General features: G+C 45.6%; 1 protein-coding gene across 24 annotated transcripts in view; it reads right to left on the bottom strand.

Annotated features, from left to right (window-relative positions):
- The window catches only part of LOC119531162 (ras and EF-hand domain-containing protein-like), a 45,239-nt gene that overhangs the window by 27,707 nt on the left and 1,262 nt on the right, over positions 1 to 16,270 (bottom strand). For 7 of the 24 annotated variants that reach the window (XR_005216240.1, XR_005216244.1, XR_005216238.1 and 4 more), the window contains exons 1-2: positions 4,391 to 11,230; positions 540 to 686 (exon numbers count right to left, since the gene is read on the bottom strand). Coding sequence is in view for 5 of the 24 variants with exons in the window: in XM_037832071.1 (XP_037687999.1) it covers positions 540 to 686; positions 11,836 to 11,936; positions 13,568 to 13,612 (293 nt within the window). In the remaining 19 variants the exon portion in view is untranslated. Of the gene's footprint in view, positions 1 to 266; positions 361 to 539; positions 687 to 2,138; positions 2,200 to 4,390; positions 11,231 to 11,835; positions 12,430 to 13,567; positions 13,688 to 14,350; positions 15,155 to 16,270 lie in introns of those variants that run through there. The other 17 variants (XR_005216241.1, XR_005216242.1, XR_005216246.1 and 14 more) reach the window with 12 other exon arrangements.

Genomic DNA, 16,270 nt, shown 5'->3' with positions numbered 1-16,270 from the left:
GTTTGGCTTTAGCTCAGGTGGGAGGGCCAGGTGAGCAGGGCTAGAAAGAGGGAAAGAAGCCTTGCTCCACACCCGCCATGTGATGGGTGCTGTGGAAGGGGCTGCTTCCCTGATGTCATCTACATAGTCTCAACACCCTGAAGAGGTGAATATTGTCATCCTCCTTTTGCAGATGTAAAAGCTGAGGCTCAGGGAAATGAAATAACCTTCCCAGGGTCACACACCTGTAAGCGACAAACCCAGGCTTCAGAGGGAGTTACGCTTACCTCTCGGGACAGACCATTTCCTGTATGGTTCAATTAGCTCGATGCAGGATTTTTTTGAAAATGTCTCCAAATTGTTTCACATCTAATTACTGGCCTAGAAGAGTTGATACAATGGGATCACAGAGCCCTACTGACTGTTGGCTGACCCCACAAGTTACCGCCTGATCAACTTCCCCTCTCAGCGCCATCACAAGGTGATAACGTAGCTCGGTCTGTCTGCCACACGGGTCAGAGAGCAAGTTAAAGGACCACCTAGAAGGATGACTTCGATACCTCTTCACGGCAATGGCCAGGTTTTCCATTTCCAGGCTCTGAAGTTTGATCTCACAGATACAGTTTGTTATAACATGTTCATACGGCTGAATGAGTCTCAACTCCACGAGGTTGATGTTTTCACACAGGGTAATAACTTGCTCTTTTCTGCCAAAAAATAAAAATAAAATTATTAGTAACCAATAAAATAACATAAAAAGGCAAACTTGAAGACCATTTTTTAAGAAAGAGACACGTAAGTAAAGAACCAAGGTAGGAAAGAGCAGCAGTAGAATGACCTAGAACGAAGAGAAAGCAGTCAGAGATACTGTTGCATTATTCTTGATGCCAGAAGACAGAGACCTATAAAAGCCCTGGAAAAGAAAAGGGAGGGATTGACAGGGAAACACATTTTTTTTTGGTTACAGCTGTTCTGTTCTGTTTTGTTTTGTTTTGTTTGTTTAAATAGAAATGTAAATAAAGTTACAGAAAAAAAATTAGTTAACATGAAGCCATTTACTTATTTCCATGTTCCTCTAATCTTTCATAAGATGTGTTTTAGCCTTTATAGTCATAAGAGTGGATATACCTATTCTTTTTTTTATAATAAATTTTATTCTGAAATAAGTTCAATCTTACAGAACAGTTGTAAAAACAGTACAAACCCCATACATAGAACTCCATCATACCCCGACTCCCCTCCCCCGATACCCCAATCCATCACCTTTAAGTTCCTGTCACACCACTGTCTCTTTCTTTCCCTCCCTCTCTCCCTCCCTCCCTCCCTAACATCCATCATCTATTGCTCTGTCCTCTGAACATATGGGAGCTAGCTGCACATATCTTTGAACAAACAATATAATTCACATATACCTTTCCCATGGACAAGAACATTATTTTATGCAATCCCATTAAACGCAGCTACGAAGTTCAAGAAATTCAACACTGATATAAAGCTTACGTTCTATATTTCCTTTTCTTTTTTTCTTGTGTCCCATCTGTGTCCCTTTGAGCCTCCTCTCCTCCAACCTCAGATCCCATCCAGGATCATCCTTGGCATTAATTGTCACCTATTTAGACTGTCTTATTTTTTTTTTCCAATTGTGGAAACATATATACAGCCTAAATCTTCCCATTCCACCCCCTCCCTAGCATTCCATTAGTGAGATGAATCACATTTAGAATGTTGCAATGCTATCACCTTCCGACCATCCATTTCTAGAAGTTTCCCTTCACCCCAAACCAAAACCTCTACTCTCATTTCTTAACTCCCCATTGCCCCTTCACCCACTTCTTGGAACCCCTACTCTACTTTTCATCTCTTTGGTCATATTCTCTGATACTTTCTTTGTGTTTACCATGGGGCTTAAATTTAACCTCTTAAATCTATAACAATCTTGTTTTTCTTTGACACCAACTTAACTTCAATAGGACACATAAACTGTGTTCCTATACTCCCTCATTCCCCCACCTTTATGTAGTTCTTGTCAAGAATTACATAGTTTACATTGAGTCCAAAACCACCGATTTATCATTACAGTTTACGTATTTTAGATCCTGTAGGTAGTAAATAGTGGAGTTATAAATCAACAATACAGTAGTATTGGTCTTTATATTTACCATGTGATCTTTACTGGAAATCTTTATTTCTTCATGTGGTTTCAGTCAACTGTTCAGTGTCCCTTCCTTTCAGCCTGCTTAGGACTGATCTACTGGTGATGAAGTTCCTCAGCTTTTGATTGTCTGGGAATATTTTCATCTCCCCCTCATTTTTATCCTTCAGGTGTTTGTGAATTGTCCAAGTCTCTGATGGTTATTGACTTCTATTTGTATTCCAGTGTGGTCAGAGAATGTGCTTTGAACAAATTCATTTTTTTATTTTTTATGTTATTGAGGCTTGTTTTTATGTCCCCACATAGAGTCCATTCTGGAGAAAGATCCATGTGTCCCAGTGACCTGGGATGTAATATTCTATATATGTCTGTTAAAAGTCTCTCTCTCTCTCTCTCATTTCTTTGTTTCTCTGTCGGTAGGGCTCACTTTAGTATCTGAAGTAGGGCAGGTCTTTTATTAGCAAACTATCTCAGCATTTGCTTTCACCGTGTGTGCAGTTCACCACCAGCACCCTTGCCCCACCGTAGCCAAAGCTTCTCTGGAGTGATGGTAACTTACTGTCCTCATTAGTAGAAAAAAATAATCATTCAAAGAAAGACAGGTGATAGTCTTACTGAGAACACAGAAATACCATACAAGTACTAAACGGAGAAGTTGATAGATCTAAAAGGCCCTCAGCATGGACGTCTTGAATCAGGCTTCCTCTATCAGAAAACTATAGTGCACGGTACACCCAACTCACTCACTTCACACAAGCACAGCACAAACTCAGCACGGAAATCATTCATTTCAACATCCCTTCATCTCTACCGATGACTGAATCTTCAGAAAAATAACCGATGATCCAGGAAATCGTTCACTGATCTAGTCTGTTCTGGCTGTCCCCAGAAGAGTGCCCAGTTCCAACTGGCTGTTTATAGAACCTCTGCATTTGTGGAATGCTGTAAAATTATAATTACTGAATTCCTCAGATATAATTACAATTTCACAGCATTCCACAAATGCACAGCAATGCACATGAGTGGTGCAGATGAAAAGGTTCCATGAACAGCCAGTTGGAACTGGGCACTCTTCTGGGGATAGCCAGAACAGACTAGATCAGTGAATGATCTGCTGGATCACTGGTTACTTTCTGAAGCTTCAGTCATCAGTACAGATTAGGGGATGCTGAAATGAATGACTTCCAGGCTGAGTTTGTGCTGTGTTTGTGTGAAGTGAGTGAGTTGGGTGTACTGTGCACCACAGTTTTCTGATGGAGGAAGCCTGATTAAAGATGTCCATGCTAAGTGCCTTTCAGATATGTCAACTTCTCCATTTAGTAATTGTACGGTATTTCTGTGTTTTCATTATTAAAACTGTTGTGTAACACAGAACACAAGTAAGGTAATTATGGAGGAAAATATAAAAGAAAGTATAAAATGCATATTTTTCTCTTTTCTTCCCTTAACTGATTTCAAAAACAACTGCACAAAACATTAACTATAAAACCGTATTGTTGCACTTTTAACATATAAAGGTCTAATATATGTGACAATAGTAACACAAAGAGAGATAAGAAAATGGATATATATTTTATATTTAATTGGAAGAGGTTTTTCAACTACAAATACAAAATTTTAAAATAGAAGGCTATTCAGGTTATCTATTTCCCCTTAAGGGAACTTTGGTAATTTGCCTTTCAAGGAATTTGTCCTTTTCATTTAGGTTGTCAAACTTATTTACATAAATTTATCAATATTCCTTTGTAATCGTTTTAATATTTGTAATGATATTTCACTTTTCATTCCTGATATTTGTAATTTATGTTGTCTTTCTTTTTAACTGATTATTCCAGCTAGAAGTTCATGTTTTTTGTTTGTTTTCAAATAACCAGCTTTTGTTTTCATTGATCTTTCCTTTGGTTTTATTTTCTTTCACGGATTTCTGTTCTATTTTTGAATTTACATTTAGTTTGCTTGAATTTACATTTAATGCTGTACATTCTAATCTAAACACAGCTTTAGCTGTATCCCACAAATATCTGACATTTTTTTTTATCATTCAGTTCAACATATTTTCTAATTTCAAGGTCCAGTTCCAAGTTATCCAAATTCTAAGAGAAATCTTCCTCAGTAATACCAGTTAATACTGATAGACTCTTAGCAGCTTACTTAGCATTAACTGTAGGACCTTAGAAATATGCAGTATAAGAATTTCAAGCAAATATCGTCCTCAATTTGACAGCTCCATTTTTAATTCTTTCAAGTGCCTATACATACATATTTACTCTAGCTATCATGTCCTCTTCAGAAAGGTCAAATTTATCCTCCTCCATTTCACTAACTTTTACTTATTTTACTACTTCCAAGAGCAGTGAATCACTGGAAGGCTGCGGATGCTGGATACCTGTTAAAACACAAAATATCTATTAAACACAAAGGAAAAAATATTTATATTATAGGCTAACTGCAATTTTTTACTGCTACTTATATGATTAAAAACTAATATGTATATAAGTTTAAAAACTACTTAATTTTCTAAGATAAAAAATAATTTACTACAGAAAAGTTTTTATACATAATTTAGAGTCATCTCTGATGTTTGATGGTGAAAGAAATAAATGTTTTTAACATATGGGTTTTATTTTGAATGATGGTACTATTTATGTTTAAGAAACAAGCAAAGTACTCTGATCATATTTAACTGTAAAGCATGCTGAAAATTAAGGAAAAGGAAGAATTGTTCTGAATGTATTAATATAATAGAACTATTCTACTGTACATTTTTATTAAAGAAATACAATGAAAGAAAAAAAAAACTGTTGTGTATATCAGCATTGAGACTATTATTTCTTGCGTTTAACAGCAGTCTTTTTTTGTGAGTCCACAAAATGAACTTGCTGAAAAAGAGAACATAGTTCATCCATTTGGCTGGAATTAGGAGTTGCTCCAGAGCCCAATGCCCTCTGACTAGGCTGCTGTCCAAACACAGCAGGCTGGTTACCACTTGATGCCGCACCAAAAATAGGTGGTGGTGCAGGCTGGGAACCAGTAGCGAATAATGCTGTGGCATAAGGCTGGCTGGCACGATGGTTTTGTCCAAATGTTGGGGTCTGGTTAGCACCAAACGCTGGACCGGCAGATGGTGTTGAAGGTCCAGTGCCAAATACAAAGGATCCTCCAGAGCTAGATGAGGTTGTAGCTTGAGAACTGAAACCAGACGTTGAAGTATTATTACTCACGGCTCCTGGACCTGAGACAATTGGGGCGACAGCTGTACCAGTGCTATTTTGCTGAGAAAATTGCAAAGACTGAGATGAGCTGGGTCCAGCAAAGTTACCAAGGGCAGGACTGATGACGGGATTGCTGGCCTGTCCAAGTGCACCAGCGGCCACAGGCAGGTTGGAGGAAGGGGTGGAATTAGCAAATATGCCACCACCTGCTAAAGTGGCTAATGTCCTTGAACCATAGGAACTGTTGTTCAGGAAACTGAAAACTGCCTTTGCTGTTCCTTGATCAGCTGCAGTATTGGTTTGAGCTCCAGAAGCAAAAGTGGCCTTTCCTGGCTGCTCAGATGCCTTCTCAGATGGTTTCCTCATATTGAAACCAAATGCCAACTGTGAACAACTCTCCGCTTTCCTTCGCTTTGAACAACTCTCCTCTCTCCTTCGCTTTGAACTCTCCTCTCTCCTTCGCTTTGAACAGCCGAAGGGAAAGCGTGCCTTCCACTTTCTGTCTTCGTTATCAGTTTTTGTCCCATACGCAGGAGCAGCAGAAGTGCCGTGCTGTTGCTGTTTCTCCCCTGTCCCTCCCAAAGTGAACGCTGAGGCAGGTGGCACAGAGGCAGATCCCATATTGCCAGAAGCGGACCCTCCTCCGGCTGGAGGCAATTCCTTCCTCTCTACATCTGATGTCTGACATGTGACTGGAGCCATTGAAACAATTTTGGTTTCTACTGTTCTACAACTGACGCCGTTCTGAGAGGTCGCTGCAGTAGTAGCAGCAGCTGGATTATGATTAATAACACTTGTGCCAAAGCTAATAACTTCAGAGGCAACTTTACGAGGTATCTCGGTGGATTTGTCAAATTGAAAACTTCTGTTCATGGCGTCTGTGGATCCAGACTCTGAAGACATGCTGGTTTTGAAGCCTCCCTGATCTCGAAACTGAAAGTCTCCAGTACTTGTTGAAGTCGGAGAAGGCCCAGAAGCGGGTGATGGGTTTCCCAATTTGAAACATGAGGCTGCTGGGTTTGAACGTGAAGAACAGCTGACAATGCCTTTAAACTCAGATTTTGTGTCTGTTGTGCCTGGCTTGGCACTTTTGCATGCTGCACATTTGGCAGAATCTGCTCTATTCTGTACTAGGCATACTTCACAGTCCCAGCTTCCCTCGGGATTCAACTTCTCCAATCCTAGAGTATCTGCAGAAGAAAGAGCGACAGATGCAGTGCTGCTACTTGAAGCAGGTACTGAGCTCTCTGTTTTCTTGGACATACAGGACATGCATTTATTGTCTTCTGCATTATTAGAAACACTGCATATTGGACACTCCCAAGATCCTCTCGGTGTTTTCAACTCATCTGCACATCCTAAGGTACCAGTGGTCACAGTGCAGCTAGAAGATGAAGCCGGCAGAGTTATGTCACTTTCTGAAACCACTGGCAGTGGAAGGAACCGGTTGACACCAGTTCCAGGTTTGGCTGTTTCACAAGCTATACATTTTCTTGCTTCAGGTTTATTTTGCACTAAACATGCATCACACTCCCAAGTTCTGAATTCTGGTTTAAGTTTGTCCCCAAAGCCTGCCCCTGACGCAGAAATGGTTGGTTTCCCACTTTTTCTTGCTGTCCCAACTGCTGTTTGTTCAACAGAACCTCTCGGTGGCAACTTGGCGGCTTGACAGGCCACGCACTTGTCATCAGTTACTTTGTTTGGGAGCAGACATGTGTCACAGCGCCACGATGATCCAGCTTTTAAACTTTCCCCAAGTCCAGTTTCACTAGAGGAAAACCTACATACGGCTGGTCCTGTATAAACTGCCGGGCTGGTCGTGGTCGGCTGAGCAGCAAAAGCATCTACCTTTGGTGATAGGAAACCAGGGTTTTTCAGAACATCAAGGACTCTTCCTCCTTTCCAGGTTTTTGCAGGTCTAGAAGGGCCCTCGTCATCTTCATCTAGCTTCCTCTTATGGCTTCTACTAGTCACTGCAGTGATATCTTGAGCTGAAGCACTTATCATAGGTTCTGAAGTACTACTGGTGTCTGCAAGTTCTGCTTTTGCAACAGGCATACTAAATGTAAATTCAGCAGATGATGACGGCAGTGCACCTGCCTCAGTAGACTTTACAGTGGAAGAAGAAAATCTAAACACGGGTCTGCCAGTGCTGCTCAGAGAAATCATTTGTACCTTATCTGTTACTGATTGTGAAGGACTCATGGGAGCTGGAGAGGAAGTTGTCATCAAAGGACAATGAAAGCTGAAGGAAGGGAGTGAAGAATTGGTGATCGGTAGAGAGATCTTTGATAATACTAGTGCTTGCATTTCCTCCTCCACTGGTGGTTCAGATGTCAGGAAGTGTGTTCTCTCCCGTCTGACTTTGCCACCTCTACTACCTGCTCCAGAAGATAATCCATCGGGGGCAGGGAAACGCAAATTTTGATGCGGAAAGCCACTTTCTTGTTCTCTGTTTTGTCCTGGTGTCACATTGTTTTCATAATGAGTACTGTGCTGTTTAACTATTCTTTGATCAGCCTTCCTCAATTCATGAGATGGGGTCAGAGACGGTTTAAAATAAACACTTTGATTTGTTGCTCTGGAAACTTGCTTTGGAGACATGAGTTTTTGAACAGGATACTGAGAATCCACCTTATCTCTTTTGGCCCCCAAATCTGTGTTATCTATCCGACTCCTATCAAGAGGAGAACACACAGGAAAAGACAGAACATCTGCTAGAGGTCTTGATAGCTTCTCTAAAGATTGTAATATTCGCCGAGCTGCTAAACTAGTCACACCACAGGACTGTGCATTGAGTTGCTTAGCTTTCATCTGTCTTCTTACTGGTGCCTGACAAGGGGTCGTTGCTAGTTTAGAATGTCTTACAGCAGCTGCTGCCCCACCATACGTTGTTTTTCTAGGATAACAAGGAGGATCTCCATGCTGACTTGTTTGAAAGATCAAAGATTTCTCAAATGAAGGGGAAAGTGTCCCAAATGCAGACAAGCTGAACGCTGGTTTTTTTGGCCTGGTGGCAGTGTGCTGTGAGAGTGAATGAGACCGTTCAGCCTCTGGAGACCACAGAGGTGGCACTGAAGTCTTCTTTGGAGCAGCCATAGCTTTATCGGAAACTGTTGATGAAAATTCAAAATGATGGCTAGTGGACGTGTTACCAGCACCATGCTGAGAGGTAGAGTCTATAATTTCCTTCACAAGGGAAAAGCCAGGACTGCCAGTTGGGAATGCTGATGATGTGGACGGCTCACAATTTGAAACATGGGATTCCAACATGGAGAAATTCGAGCAGCTCTGACTAAGAGATGGCCTGTTTAATTCACCTGCATAATTTGAAGCAGGGCTGGTTGTTGAGGCGTCTTCTGTATTACCGACTGTTGGCTCACTAGTGATCCTCCCATCATTAATATTAGAGCTCTCCTCACCGGCACACACTATCTCGTCATCTTCCCTATTTTCTTGCGAACATGGAGTCTCCTCTGAGTCTGTTGTGTGGCTGCATACATCTTCATTCTTCTTGAAATATCTCTGTAGCCATGCTGGCACGTTATTCTGAACATATTCTGTAACCCTGCTAAGAATGCCCAGCTGGCGCCGTCGCCCCTGCGAGTAAGGCGTCACGGGACCGGGGTGGCAACGCCGTGTCCGGATCTTTCCGCTGCCCCCTGTGCGTGGGGATCCAGAGGCCATGGCAGAGGCTGCCCCGCTTCCAGCTCCGGGACGGATAAGAAGGGTGGGAGAGGCAGAGGCAAAGGCCGCAGAGCCCCACCCCGGCCCTGGCCCAGCCCGATGTCTTTCAACACCGCCCAAGCTGGGGGGCACAGGTACAACAGGGACCATGAGGTTAGGAAGAAGAGTGGAGCAACAGTGCCCGCTAGGGAAGTGGGCAATGGTGCCAGCAACCGAAAGCCAAGAGGTGGCTCCAGTACTGCAGCCTCCTGCGGATACCACCTCTGTGGGTGGGGCGGTCTCCATGGAGATCTCTCCCAGAGGACAATGCTGCCTCCTCACAATTCCACTTCTGTGGGTGGGGCGGTCTCCATGGAGATCTCTCCCAGGAGACAGGGAGCAGCTCCCAGCATTATTGAGGCCCAACTCAAACGCTGGCCTTGGGGATTCTTCTTCTGATGCCTTGGCCAGCGCCGAGATGGCTAATGCCACCAGCGACACCCACTGACCCACCCTCTCTGCACACAGAGCTCACAGTGCTACTGCCATCGACCGTGCACACTCCGTAACATGACATGCTTGTACTTGCACTTATCGTGAGTAAGCCGGAGGTGATGCACACACAAGTCGCCAACACTCAGGGAGAAAAAAAAACCCACCTATATGAAACGATTCCGTGACCCCTCCCCACCACACTGAACCAGGCTCTGGGATCCACTTCCAAAGACTGTACCTCAGGCTTCCATAGCACCCCGCATGCCAGCCTTCTCTGCCCTCACCTGGAGCCCCGGCCGTGGGAGGAGATATGCACCAAGAACTGTCCCAAGTTCGTTCCATCCAGCTTTAGTGAATCTAAACCCCTTTTACAAAAATATGTGCCTAGAATACACCTGCACACTGAGTATGAACCTTCTACTTTCGCCCAAAACATATCAGCAAAACCATGCTATAAATCACAAGAACAGGCACAGCCCCTTCTATATCTGGAAAACAGACCCACACAACTTATACATACTCCAGTCACTTCTTCCTATCTAAGGGGAAATGCTACACACACTCAAATTTGTATACACACACCTAGAACCATACAAAACTTCCACACATAATGCCCGTTTACCACCATGTATGGCCAAAATACTTCTCTGACATATACACAGAAAACCTCCACACAAACACAGTCCCTGTCACACTTTCAAGTGAAGAGTTATCTCATCCACCACTCTACCGTGAACCTGCACACAACTGCCTGGTTCTAGAGTGCACACAAACTAGTATACACTACATAGACACAAAGAAACATCTCCAGTCTGCCAGAGATGAGGACAGAGGAAATCTCTGCCAAGGCCCAGTTCATACACCGACAAATTACCACAACCCCAGATACTCCAAGGTAATTGTATCACATGCTTCCATTACATACAAATGAAATTATCCCACATCACTGGAAACACACAACCCAAACTTCCATCAAATACTCGGCTCCCAGAATGCACGCTAACGACTTCCGACTACAAAATGCAAACACATAGTCCTAGAAAATGTGCAAACTCCCATGCACCATAAATACATACATCAATGAAATTCAAATTCAACTTCCACCTGCCTCGAATATACTCAAATACACAACACACAAAGTAGGCAAATATAATCACCAATACTTATCTGGTCCCACATCACATATCTGTGCGCATAAAGAATCACACAGAGCAAATGCCACAGAATCCTACAATCTGAACATATAGGACACCCTACCAACCCACTAAAACTCATACAGCTACCCTTCAATACCAATATATGTAGACACACATCTGAAAATCAATACAAGAAACTTACATGGCCATTCAATGTGCCCTGAGTGTTCTCAGTTACTCAGAGTTGCATGAGTCACTTTTATAAATTTTATAGTCATAGATCCCTCTCACTGATTCTCTTTCCCTAGAGAACCCTAACTAATACACCACTAAATGCCATACAGCTACCCTTCAATACTAATATATGTAGACGCACATCTGAAAATCAATACAAGAAACATACATGGCCATTCAATGTGCCTTAAGAACATGCGAATGAGCCCCAACAACACATTCCCAAACATTCACAACACAGGAATCCTACACCCAAACTAATACATGCAGCCACATTGCCTAACAAGATCTGGATGCACGTGCATTACCACTTGCAATGCCTCCGTGACCCAAACACAACTCCCCAACATTCAGGGGCAAAAACCCACAGGTATGTGAAACCACCACGTCATCCACCCCACCCCCACCCTGAACCCAGGCTCTGTGACCCACTCCCGAGGCCTCCACCTCTGGGCTCAGCAGAACCCCGCTGGACTGCCCGCCCTTCCAGGTCACCAGCTGCTGCTCCCACAGAGTCCCACCCTACCGTCTCCCTGCCCTCTCCAGCCCTTTCTGGGTCCACACCTGGCAGTCCTTCCCCACCTTGGGATCTGCCTTCCTTCCACCTGGCCTCGTGCTGGCTCACATTCCTTCCCCACGGCTCCCAGCAATCCTGGGGTGTCCACCTGCTTCCACCATCTAAGCCTGCTGCCCTGGGTGGGAGGGTGCTATTGTCTGTGTCCGTCCACCCCTCAGGGCAGGTCAGTGTCAGGAGGATGGGGCAGCACTGGGATGTCTGACTCAGGCTGCTTCACACTCTGGGCCAGCCCATGCCAGGTGCCACTTGCCAGCACCTCCTGTGACATTTCTCATGGGTAGGAAAATGAGCCCTTGGACATTCCCTCCTCCAGGCTCTGGCACTTTTTTCCCACCTGGCCACCCTGTTCTCTGCCCCATCGTCCTGCATGAGATACTTTCCCACCTGTTTTTCAGTCCGCGATCTACAAGCTCCATTGAGAATTCCAGCTCCTTGGAATCAAGGAGGCAGCAGCTGCTTCCCAGATTTGTGAGAACCTGGGTGGGCTGGGGAGGGAGAGGAGGGTTAGCTCAGGGGGGCCCTGCCAGCTGCCCGGCCCCGGTGAGCAGCCAACCCCCAGCCCAGGGGCATCCCCACTGTCCAGGAACTTCCAGGGGCCTCCGCCAGCAGCAGCCTGCCCAACTGCCAACCATCCCTCATGGACCCTGGGAGGGTCCAACAAAGGAGGTGCCTGTGGCCTGCTGTGCCCAGCAGCCACCCATGGGGAGAAATGGAGCTTGGAACACCCCTATGGCCTTCAAAGCAGGGACTATCATCATGCCTTCTGCAGAGGAGGGGCCCAAGTCCCAGGGGACAGCCTGGACCGTTGTCACCATGGGATTCGACTCCATGGTGACACCCTGAACCTCTGCCTAGCTGTCCAGTCCCATACTCCTGACCACTGATGGGCGTGGGCACCCCCCAGGCTGTGCCAGCTCCCCCTCCTGGGCTCTCACTTCCTCTGCCAGAGCCTGGCTTTGGGCTTCTCATTCCGGGGGGCTGTTGATAAATTTAATTGAGACCCGGTCAGCAGAGATGAAAGAATCTTTTGAGTTGTCTCAGCTCAAACTACACCCAAAGTACAAAAGGTTCCTAATAAAATTATTTCTTTGTGACTTTTATCAGAAAGAAAGCAACTTCCTGGGAAGACCACAACTGCAAAAAAAAAAAAGATACATAACAGAAAAAAGCCTCTAGCCAGCATCCCTTACAGGGACACAGGCAGTTTGGCAAAGTGCTCCTGGGCCCCAAAGGAGTGCTCAGCAGGGCATGGAACTGGGACAGAGACAATAGGCTGGCGAGGGGGTGCCCAAGGGGGCAGCACAGAGCAAGGAGCCCACATCACACTTCCCCACCTCGTCCCCTCCAAGCCGCAGGGAGACCCTGACTCTCACACAGAGACACACATATGTCCCTCTGTGCACATGCACACACAGAGAAGTCACACACACATGCACACATACTTGCATGCAGATATACCATGTACACACATGTACACACATGCACACACACCAACACACACGTAAATGTGCAGGCACATGAACACATGCTCGCACATATACTTACTACCACACAGGAGCACACATACACACTCACACAGACACACTTGCATACCCAAATATGCACACACTGACACAGATGCACATGCACACGCACTCCCACTTCACAGCGGGGTCAGTGAGAGGGTCTCTTGCCTGGCTGACGCAGAATCACAGCCGATCTCAAGTCTCTCATCACGTAGGTTTGACTGTCCTCACTGAGGCACTTGGGGAGTGCATGGGATTAGTGAATAATTGCACCAAGGCCAAAGGCACAAAGTAGAATGCACACTTGCCCCTTTCATCATTCAGCCCAATGCTCTTTCTAAACTACCAAATGGCCCCTCCAGGTAGGCCTCCGGGCCATGCTTGAGCAGTCACCGCTGACACAATCCGGCCCTTGTATCATACAGATAGGGAAACTGAGGCTCGGGGAGGTGAGGGGGCCTGGTCAAGGACACATGAAGGCAGCATCCACACCAAGGGGATGGGTCCCCATCCCAGTTCCCAGTATCCTGGCATCCCTGGCTTTTACCCACAAAGAAATAGCCCCCCAGCCCCTGCTCCCCATAGAGAAGCATGGGCTCAGACACACATACAGGGCAACCGGTTCCTCTGAATGCCTCAAGCAGATGCTTTCCCATGTACCAACAGGCCACTTCAAAGTTTGGAAACTGAGTCAGGCTGCAAGTTTCAACCTTCTTTCCACTTCATGAGCTCTGTAAGCCACAGCAGAGAACAATTTAGTGCAATGAGGGCCAGCCAGTAGTGTGCAGAGAGTAACCCATATCAAGGCCACAGGACCCAGGGCCCCCCACTGGGGCCCTGCAGAGGTGGAACAGCTCCACGGCACGGGGACTGTCTTTGAGGGGTGAAAGTTGGGCCCTGGCAGGAGCTGCCTGCTTCATTCTCACACAAGCCCACGACTGTGGTCACTAGAGAGCAAGGGTCAGTGGCCAGGAAAAGAGTGTGCCTTCCAATGTACCCAGAATCCACCAAAGGGTCACCTGTTTCCAGCCTCCATTCCCACCAAGATGGCCAAGACAAGCCTTAGGCTCATGAGACTGCACATTTCATCTACGTGCACATGGAGGCCCAGTGAGTTCAGCAGGCCTCACCCAAGGATAGGGAAGATACCATTACACTGACCCAGGGGGGAGGGTGGTGAGACCCTCACAGAGACCAGTGACGGTGCAGCATGGTGGACGGAGACCCTGCCCACAGAGCCGAGGGACAGACATAGCACAGTGGGGCAGATGCTGCCCACAGAACCCAAGGACAGGCACTGTCGAGCCTGGGGACAGGGACAGGGACAGGCAGAGCACAGCCTGGGAAGCCCTGCACACTCAGCCCAGGGGTGGTGTCGTGTGGAGAGGCCGTACCTCGTCTACATCTCCACGCTCAGTCTGTGGAGGAAATGTGCTGCAAAGGCCAGGCAGGCCACAGGGATGAGTGTGGTGTCGATCCAGCCTGGGAGAGACAAACAGAGATGGAGCTAGCCCTTCTCCATGACTCCACCGAGACTGGGCACATCTTGCAGCATGGGCACCAGGGAAGGTCCCATGGGAAGGTCCGGAGGGCCTGGGAGTTGACAGGGCCCAGGACTGCTTGATCCCTGCCAACACCAACTCTGGATCAGGACCAGGCCCGGCACCTCCAGCAGACTGGTGGGCACAAAGAACCGCCAGCCCAGGGCCTTGATATCTTCATCCACCTCTGCTACTGCACCTGCTGCCCAGAATGCCCCCAGAGGTCCTCACCCTATAAAGGAGGTGGGGTGAGCCCCACAGGAAAGAGAGGCTGTCTCTGAACAGGCAGAGACAGTGAATCCAGCCCCTGACACTGAGAGCCTGGGAGGTGAGGGGACTTGCTCAAGGACACAGGGAGACAGCACTGAGGCCCTGGCACCCTGGTCTCTACACACAGGGGGAGGCAGGAGGACAAGGCAGGGCCACTCCATCTACCGGGAGAGTTAGGACTCAGCCCATGTTAGCGTCAGAGAAGGAACCTGGGGCCCAGACTCCAGGAAACCCCCCAGTTGCTCAACAAATAGACTGTGGACTTACGCTGCCTGACATTGAAGCTTACTATAAAGCCACAGTTGTCAAACAGTATGGTATTGGCACAAAGACAGACATACAGATCAATGGAATCAAATTGACAATTCAGAAATCAACACCCAGATCTACGGTCGACTGATATTTGATAAGGCCCTCAAATCCACTGAACTGGGACATAACAGTCTCTTCAATAAATGGGGCTGGGAGAACTGGATGTCTATAACCAAAAGAATGAAAGAGGACCCCTACCTCACAACCCTACATAAAAACTAACTCAAAGTAGATCAAAGACCTCAATATAAGAGACAGGAGCATAAAACTCCCAGAAGATAACACAGGGAAACATTCAAGACCTTGTATTAGGATGTAGATTCTTAGACCTTTCACCCAAGGCACAAGCAACTAAAGAAAACATAAATAAATGGTAACTCCTCAAAATTGAAAGCTTCTGCACCTCAAAAGAATTTCTCAAAAATGTAAGAGGCAGTCAACTCAATGGGAAAAAAATATTTGGAAACCATGTATCTGATAAGAGACTGGTATCTTGCATATATAAAGAAATCCTATAACTCAAGAATAATAGTACAAACAGCTCAATTATAAAATGGACAAAAGATATGAGAAAACATTTCTCTGAAGAGTAAATACAAACGGCTAAAAAACACATGAAAAAATGTTCATCTTCACCAGCTCTTAGGGAGATGCAAATCAAGACCACAATGTGACAATATCCCACACCATTTAAAATGACTGACTTTAAACAAACAGGAAACAACAAATGCTGGAGAGGATGTTGAGAAATTGCAACTCTTATTCATTGTTGATGGGACCATACAATGGTACAGACACTCTGGAGGACAGTTTGGCTTTTCCCCAGAAAACTAGGTATCGAGTTACCCTATGACCCAGCAATTTCACTCCTTGGTATATACCAGAAAATCTGAAAGCAGTGACAAGCACAGATCTTTGCAAACCAATGTTCACAACAGCAGTGTTCACAATTGCCAAGAGATGGAAACAATCCAAATGTCCTTCGACAGATGAGTGGATAAACAAACTGTGGTATAAGCACATAGTGGAATACTATGCGGCAGTAAGAAGGAACGAGGTCGTAAAACTTATGACAACATGGACAAACTTTGAAGACATAATGCTGAGTGAAATAAGCCAGACACAAAAGAAGAGATCGTCTCTGTAATCACTAATGTGAACTCTGTGAAACTCCATACCAGACAAGTCCTA

The sequence above is a fragment of the Choloepus didactylus genome, chromosome 4, assembly GCF_015220235.1.
Source record: "Choloepus didactylus isolate mChoDid1 chromosome 4, mChoDid1.pri, whole genome shotgun sequence".
In the NCBI taxonomy this organism is placed as follows: domain Eukaryota; kingdom Metazoa; phylum Chordata; class Mammalia; order Pilosa; family Megalonychidae; genus Choloepus; species Choloepus didactylus.
Note: the sequence above shows the minus strand (reverse complement) of the source record. Positions and strands in the feature narration are given on the sequence as shown.